This window comes from Otolemur garnettii, unplaced genomic scaffold, assembly GCF_000181295.1.
Source record: "Otolemur garnettii isolate 467f Iridium unplaced genomic scaffold, OtoGar3 scaffold00084, whole genome shotgun sequence".
Classification (NCBI taxonomy): Eukaryota; Metazoa; Chordata; class Mammalia; order Primates; family Galagidae; genus Otolemur; species Otolemur garnettii.
This window is the reverse complement of record NW_003852479.1, coordinates 7,715,805-7,724,389: the sequence shown is the minus strand read 5'-3', so window position 1 is coordinate 7,724,389 and position 8,585 is coordinate 7,715,805. Positions and strand designations below refer to the sequence as shown.

Below are 8,585 nucleotides of genomic sequence, written 5' to 3'. Positions count from 1 at the left end.
GGAGACTCACTTGAGCCCAGGAGTTGGAGGTTGCTGTGAGCTGTGATGCCACAGTACTCTGCCCAGGGGGACAGCTTGAGGCTCTGTCAAAAAAAAAAAAAAACGAAAAAGAAAAAGATGATTTTTTAAAATTATATCAGGTAAATAAAACCAAGCTGGTTAACTTAACTCCTTAAACCATTTTAATGTATAGATAAGAATGACTTCAGTTTGTAATTAGTGTGGTGAAAAGTAATTTAAGGAAGTGTTTTAAAGTACTTGGATATTGCTTACATTTTTAAATAGTTTATTATTAGACCATTGCTGATTATTCGTTTGAATTGAATATTCTTTAAAGCTCATAAGGTAGTACTTTTACCAATGTAAACCCTTTGTGTTATCTACCAGATTTAAGGACCACACTGCAGCTATGGATAGTGAAACGAACCTTGGAGCCTCTTCTGTGTCGACAACCACCAGCAGCAGCACAACCACTACGGTCACCACTTCCTCCTCTCGCCTGCAGCAGCCACAGCTCTCCGTGTACAGCGGCTCAGACCGGCATGCTGTGCAGGTACCTCAGCTGTGATGATGCCTAGGCTGAGGCTGAGGCTCTCATTACTTTTTGTTTAAGCCGTGTTGTTTCATATCCTGAAATGTACAGTTAGCATTCGTTGTTTTTCTTTTTTATTTATTTATTTATTTATTTTTGAGACAGAGTCTCATTGTGTCACCCTCAGTAGAGTACCGTGGTGTCGTAGTTCACAGCAACCTGAAAATCTTGGGCTTAAGTGATTCTCTTGCCCTAGCCTCCCAAGTAGCTGTGAGTACAGGTGCTAGCCACAATGCCTGGCTATTTTTTTGTTGTAGTTGTCATTTTTTTTTTTTTTTTAAGTAGGCCCAGGCCAGGTTTGAACCCGCCAGCCTTGGTGTATGGGGCTGGTGCCCTAACCACTGAGCTACGGGTACCGAGCCAGTTGTATTTTTTTTTTTTTTTTCTTTTAATTGGACTGAGTCTCACTCTTACCCTGGGTAAAGTCTCTTGGTGTCACAGCTCACAGCAACCTCAAACTCTTGGGCCTGAGCGATCCTGTCACCTCAGCCTCCTCAGTAGCTGGGACTTCAGGTACCACCATTACACTCGGCTAGTTTTTCTATTTTTAGTAGAGATGGGGTTTCACTCTTGCTCAGGTTGGTGTTCAACTCATGAGCTCAAGCAATCCACCTGCCTCAGCCTCTCAAAGTGCTGGGATCACAGGTGTGAGCCTCTGCAACTGGCAGGCATTGTTATACCGAAACAGCTGTCTTAGTTCATTCTGTGCTGTATAGCAGAATACCGTAGACTGGGTAATTGATAAAGAAAAGAAAATTGTTTCTCACAGTTTTGGAGGCAGGAGAGTCCATTGTGAAGGTGCCAGTATCTCATAGGGCTTTCTTTGCTGTAACCTTCCACGGAAGACTATGAGAGAATAAGAAGTCAAATTTTCAGCCTCACGCCTTTTTATAATCTCCATTAATCCATTCATATGAGTGAAGTTACGGTTAATCACCTCTCAGGGGTCCCAAGTATTTATACTGTCATGTGGGAGACTGAGTGGTGATTGGAAGGGCTCTAGGTGTTGCTGCGATGTGAAGACCTCAGCTGTGAACGCTAACGTGCAGAAAGGCTCTAGGTTTTTGTGTTTTATATTGCAACCCAAAATACAGATGGAGAGACATCTGTTACGGTCTATAGGTGTGTTAAGAGGTTCATTTGAAACCCAGGCCACCTAAGAACTCTCAGCAGGAGGATTCCTTCAGCTGAGGAAGGAAATATTTAGTCAGGAAAAGGCTTAAGATAGTCACTTAAGAAAGTGAAATTTAGTTAGTTAACCTTTATGATAATGGATGTTGGGGCAAATATGGGATTGTATAAAAAGTGCCTGGAACTTGCAGTCTGATGCCCTTTGTTTGAATTTCATTTTTGTTACTGTTTGGATAACAGCAGCCTTGGGTATGAAACAGAATCCCCTTGAGCCTCAGTAAACTATAAAATGGGGAAGAGACTACCTACTTCATTAGTTTCTGTGAGGTTTAAGTGAAGTATCTGGAAGTGTGTGGGACATGTTACAGGTTTCCAGTAAATGATAATAGCTAATATCTGTTGAATAACTGCACTCTGCCAGACTTTTGAAAATGCTTTACAAGAATTATCTCATTTAATCGTTAGCACCTTTCTATGAAGTAGATACTAATATTATATCCATTTTACAAGTGGGAAAACAAATGTTTTAAATATGCTGAATAATTCTCCCAAAGGTGTCTAGCTAGTTCTTTCGCTTCATACTTTGTGCCTTGAGCCCTCTGTGAGTTCTCTTGTATCTGATTTCTTTTTGTAGAATCCTCATAATTGTATTTTACCCTGGAAACAACTCAACAGTATAAAGTCCTCTGTCTGCTCCAGTTTTCTATGGTGACCGTCCCAGTATAAGGGCTGTTTAACTGTTTCATGGTTCAGGATTTGGTTTTCTGAAGTCACTGTGGAGTGGGATCAAAACTATTGTGACCCAGCCATTTCAGCAGAAATTCAAACAGGAATGCAAAATGTGCTTTTAATGTGTTTTTTTTTTTTTTTTAAAGACAGAGTCTTACTATGTTCCCCTCAGTAGAGTGCTGTATCATCACAGCTCACAGCAACCTCAAACTCTTGGGCTTAAGTGAGTCTCTTGCCTCTGCCTCACAAGTAGCTGGGACAGCAGGCGCCCGCTACAATGCCTGGCTATTTTTTGCTTGCAGTTGTCATTGTTTTTAGCTGGCCTGGGCTAGGTTTGAACCTGCCAGCCTAGGTGTACGTGGCCAGCGCTCTATCCACTGAGCTATGGGTGCTGCCAACTTTTAACGTTTTTTACCTTTCTCTGAGGTGCGAGTATATTGCCTGAGACAAGAATCTAGATCTTTGAGCATACAGATGATGTGATACTTTATTTTTACTTATTTTACTTTATTTTGTTTTATCTTACTTTATTTTTTGAGACAGAGTCTCACTCCCTCACCCTGGGCAGGGTGTCATGGCGTCCACTGCAGCCTCAAGCTCTTGGGCTCAGGTGATTCTTTTGCCTCAGCCTCCCAAATAGCTGTGACTATGGGTGCCAGCCACAGGCCTGGCTAATTTTTCTGTTTTTAGTGGAGATGTGTGCGGGGGCGGGGTGTGTGTCTCACTTTTGCTCAGGCTGGTCTCGAACTCCTGAGCTCAGGCAGTCCACCTGCCTTGGCCTCTCAGAGTGCTAGGATTATAGACGTGAGCTATTGTGCCTAGCCCCTATTTATTTTTTTGAGACAGAGTGTCACTGTGTTGCCCCAGGTATAGTGGTATCATCGGAGTTCACAACAACCTCAAACTTGTAGGCTCAAGTGATCTTTTTGCCTCAGCCTCCCAAGTAGCTGTGACTACAGACACAGACCACTATGCCAGCTAATTTTCCTACTTTTAGTAAAAATAGGGGGAGGGGGCTCTTTCTATTGCTCAGGCTGGTCTCAAACTCCTGACTTCAAGCAGTTCTCCTGCCTTGGCTTCCCAGAGTGTTAGAAATACAGGTGTTGGCTCGGTGCCTGTGGCTCAAGTGGCTAAGGCACCAGTCACATACACCTAAGGTGGTGGGTTCAAATCCAGCCCGCACCCACCAAACAATGACAGCTGCAACCAAAAAAATAGCCAGGTTCCTGTGGTCCCAGCTACTTGGGAGGCTGAGGCAGGAGACTGACTTGAGCCCAGGAGTTGGAGATTGCTGTGAGCTGTGATGCCAGGGCACTCTACCCAGGGGGATAGCTTGAGGCTCTGTCTCAAAAAAAAAAAAAATACAGGTGTGAACCACCAAACCCGCGGATGTGATGTTTTTTTTTTTTGGAGACAGAGCCTCAAGCTGTCCCCCTGGGTAGAGTGCCGTGGCAGCACAGCTCACAGCAACCTCTAACTCCTGGGCTCAAGCGAGCCTGTTGTCCGCCTCACAAGTAGCTGGGACCAGAGGCGCCCGCCATAACACCCAGCTATTTTTTGGTTGCAGCCATCATTGTTATTTGGCAGGACCAGGCTGGATTCGAACCCACCACCTTAGGTGTATGTGGCTGGTGCCTTAGCCACAGGCGCCGAGCCAGATGTGGTATTTTTAATATGCCATTTTGTTCTCTAGTTTTCACTGAAGCTGCTATATTAATAAAAAATAAAATGTTACTAGAGGTATGTAGATATATCTATATCTCACAGATAGCACTAACTTTAGTTCTTATCATAGGATTGGTTTTCCTAAAATGCAGTTAAATCAGTGTTCACTGAACTAAGTAGTTCTCTAATGGTCCGCCTTTCTTTTTCAGGCCTGCCAGTTGTCTTCACCCTCTTTGTTCCTGTACAGCAGTGTTTTTCAACCTTTTCATCTCACAGCATACTTGAACCTGTAGTTAAACTTCCTAGGCACACTTAAATTATCAAACAAAAGGAGTTAAGGCCGGGTGCAGTGGCTCACGCCTGTAATCCCAGCACTCTGGAAGACCAAGGTCAAGTGGATTGCCTGAGCTCAGGAGTTCAAGACCACCCTGAACTAGAGCGAGACCCCATCTCTGAAAATAGCTGGGCTTTGTGGTGGGCGTCTATAGTCACAGCTACTGGGAAGGCTGAGGCAAGATAAACCTTGTGCCCAAAAGTTTGAGGCTGCTGTGAGCTGTGATGCATAGCATGCTATGGAGGGTGACATAGTGAGACTCTTGTCTCCAAAAAAAAAAAAAAAAAAAAGGAATAAAAAAAGAATATACTTACTGTGCTCTGAACTTCTTTCAAAATTTAATTAATGATCTTCAATAATTTTCATGGTGGCTTTTTCATCCTTCTATATTCCTTTCTGTCTAATAAATCCTATCTTACCACGGGGGGGGAAAGAATTTTCATGGTACACACAGGATGCTCTTGCAGCAGGCCAGTGGAAAATCAGTGCTGTAGAGGAATAAAACAAGAACACAGTGCTGTACCTTTCACTTGTATTTATTCACTGCCATGAGTCTAACCTTGAATGCTAATGAAAAATTGCTAACAACAGAAAAAAATTATTGCATTTTGATAAAAATATGTGTCAAATAAATTATCTCAGTTTGAGTTTAGAATTTTGTTAGGGAATTAAAAGAACATATACAAATTAATCTCATTAAAAAAAGACATACTGGGGCTGCCACCTGTGGCTCAAAGTGGTAGGGAGCTGGCCCTATATGCCAGAGGTGGCGGGTTCAAACCCAGCCCCGGCCAAAAACTGCAAAAATAAACCCCCCCAAAACAAACAAAAAAAAACATGCTGTTGTAAGTCTGAGTCCCTTAATGCTGATCTTGTAGTTCTTGCCCACACTTTCTGGTAGGAATTTGTAGCAGGTACAGCAGTCTATAGGGTAACCCTAAAGTAGTTGTACATAGGGAAAATGCAGTGACTGACATGTAAAGAATAATTTTATAAATACTTTATAAAATTCTATAATGAATATTTTGTAAACAAAGGTGCACTTAGCTACAATTTCCCTTTTTTTCTTTTTTTTGAGACAGAGTCTCAAGCTATCACCCTGGGTGGAGTGCTGTGGCATCATAGCTCACAGCAGCCTCCACCTCTTGGGCTTAAGTGATTCTCTTGCCTCAGCCTCCCAAGTAGCTGGAACTATAGGTGCCTGCCACAAGGCCCAGCTTTTTTTTTGGTTGTAGTTGTCATTATTGGTTGGATTTGAATCTACCAGCTCAGGTGTATGTGGCTGGCACTCAAGACGCTTGAGCTATAGGCGCCGAGCCTATAATTTTCCATTTTCTCGTATATGGGGACTTTATGGATACCCTGTACTCTTCTTCAAACCCAAGCCCTGAATTGATAAAACTTACCACATTTTATCCTAAAAGATTATACCAACATAAATTCTTGTTGACAATATGAGAGTGTCTGTTTCTCAGTTAGTTGTAGGATTGTAGTATGTATTTATTCATTTATGCATTTTTGAGATAGAATCTTAGTTTGTCATCCTGGGTAGAGTGCTGTGGCATCATAGCTCACAGTAACCTCAAACTCTGGGGCTCAAAACAATTCTCTTGTCTCAGCCTCCCTGGTAGCTGGGACTATACGTACCTACCATAACACCTGGCTATTTTTTAGAGATGAGGTCTTGCTCTAGCTCATGCTGGTCTTGAATTCTTGAGCTCAGGCAATCTACCTGCCTCGGCCTCCTAGACTGCTAGGATTACAGCTGTGAGCCACCACTCCTGGCCTTGTAGTATTTTAAAAAACTCTTTATCATATGAAAGTTATAAAATGGTATCTTGTTTTCATTTTTTTTTTTTTTTTTTTTTTGGTTGGTTTCTTTTGAGACAGAGTCTCACTCTCTTGCCCTGGCTAGACTGCCAGGGTGTCTATCACAGCTTACAGCAACCTCAAACTCTTGGGCTCAAGACTCTCGAGTAGCTGGGACTACAGGCACTCACCACAATGCCTGGCTAATTTTTTTGTATTTTCAGGAGAGACAGGGTCTTGTTCTTGCTCAGGCTGGTCTCCAACTCTTGAGCTCAAGGGATCCTCCCGCCTTGGCCTCCCAGAGTGCCAGGATACAGGTGTGAGCCACTATGCCTGGCTTGATAATCTTGTTCTAATTTGTAAGCTCTTTTTACCTACTAGTGAGATTGATTGTTTTCAAATGCTTATTTGGACCTTTTGTTAATTGTCTATGGTCTAGTTTTATTTTTTATTTATTTTTTTTGAGACAGTCTTACTGTGTTCCCTCAGTTGAGTTCAATGGTGTCACAGCTCACAGCAACCTCAAACTCTTGTGCTTAAGCGATTCTCTTGCCTCAGCCTCCTAAGTTGCTGGGACTACAGGCACCAGCCCCAATGCCTGCTATTTTTTTGTTGCAATTGTTTAGCTGGCCTGGACCGGGTTCGTACTCAACCACCCTCGGTGTATGTGGCTGGCGCCATAAGCACTGTGCTATGGGCGCTGAGCCTACAGTATAGTTTTAATTTGTACAAATAGTGAATCCTAGTGATTTGTAACTAGAATAGGAATATTTTAATAAGCTTGATAACATTGTATATTAAAATAGTGAATTTTTAAATAACTTTCTTTTTTTTGAGCTGTTACTTTTTTTATAGTTGTATTTTATGGTTAAGATTAAGGTTAAGATTATGGCTGGACATTGATGCAGTTGACTCCTCACAGGTGATTCAGCAGGCGCTGCACCGGCCCCCCAGCTCCGCCGCCCAGTACCTGCAGCAGATGTATGCGGCCCAGCAGCAGCACCTGATGCTGCACACGGCGGCCCTGCAGCAGCAGCACCTCAGCAGCTCGCAGCTGCAGAGCCTGGCCGCCGTGCAGGTGAGACGGGTGGACAAGGACGCAGGAGGCTAGGGTGTGTTATCTCGGATAGTTACGGAAAATTACATTATTTCAGAGTGCTCAGAAGTAGATTCCTGAAGAAAATATATTAATAGGCTGCCAAACAGAAGTTGAGGGGAAAAGGATATAAGTTTTTTATGTTACCCTGTTGTTAGTGTTTGTCTCACTGTTTTTTTATTCAAATTAGAGAAATGCTACACAGTTGCATGGTTCCATGTATAAAATTCTAGGTGCAACACTGAATATTTAGGATGACATGACTTTTATTTTAACTAAATATAAGGTTTTTAAAATTATGTTAAGTAACTTATACTCATTAAAAAAAAGCAATATAAAGTTGTTTATAAGAGATAAATAAAGCAGATAAATAAAGAGTTCTACACCTGCAACTGTTACCCACTTTTCAGAGGTAGCCACTGTAGCAATTTAACTTGTATCTGTTCAGAAATTTGCTATTCAAAAATATATTTATCCATCTTTCTAAAATCCAATCAAATTACTCCTTCTGATACCCGGATGATCTTATGACTAAATGCTTGCTTTAAAAAGGTTTTTGTAATTATTGTGCTATTTAAATAAAACTCTGAGATTTAATCATAAATCTCACCAGAGGAAGATCTCAGTAGCCTGAAGCTGAAAAAGGTTTATTTCTGTTATCAGCAGAGTCTTAGCTGTTGCTGCTGCTCAATAGTGTAATTTTAAGTAATGTCATGGTCATGGTGTGAGTTAGGAAACTGAAACCCACGCTCTTGATGTAGCTCTGGTGTCTTGTTCGTGATGTTGGAATGGTGGCTCACCTGCAGAGATGGCAGAGAGGTGTAGACTGACAGTAAGTGCAGCTAATATAAGATTATCCTTTGGGTCCCTCGTTTTCACAATTTAGCATTTTCTTTTCTTGTTTTTAAAAATCTGTTTGAACAAAGCTTTAAAGCTATCTTGACTGTAAAAGTTTTTTAATACATTAACTTTTGATGATGGTTTAATACATAAACCATTTCTTATTGTAGTTTCATATTATGGTACCAGGAAGTCTTTAAGTTTTCACTAAATTCTTATAAGGGTCTTATTATTTTAGGCAAGTCTGTCGAGTGGGAGACCGTCTACATCACCTACCGGAAGTGTCACACAGCAATCAAGTATGTCCCAGACGTCTGTAAGTGATTTTTTCCTGGATTTAAAAATTTATTATTATTATTATTTTTGAGATAGTCTCACTGTGTCACCCT

At 41.6% G+C, this 8,585-nt stretch overlaps 1 protein-coding gene across 5 annotated transcripts in view; it reads left to right on the top strand.

Moving 5' to 3' along the window:
* PHC3 (polyhomeotic homolog 3) overlaps window positions 1-8,585 on the top strand; it is an 84,620-nt gene that overhangs the window by 3,887 nt on the left and 72,148 nt on the right. For 4 of the 5 annotated variants that reach the window (XM_023516008.1, XM_023516007.1, XM_003794657.3 and 1 more), the window contains exons 2-4: window positions 388-553; window positions 7,183-7,338; window positions 8,435-8,512. In XM_023516008.1, coding sequence (XP_023371776.1) covers window positions 388-553; window positions 7,183-7,338; window positions 8,435-8,512 — 400 coding nt within the window. Of the gene's footprint in view, window positions 1-387; window positions 554-7,182; window positions 7,339-7,712; window positions 8,189-8,434; window positions 8,513-8,585 lie in introns of those variants that run through there. The other variant, XM_023516009.1, reaches the window with a different exon arrangement.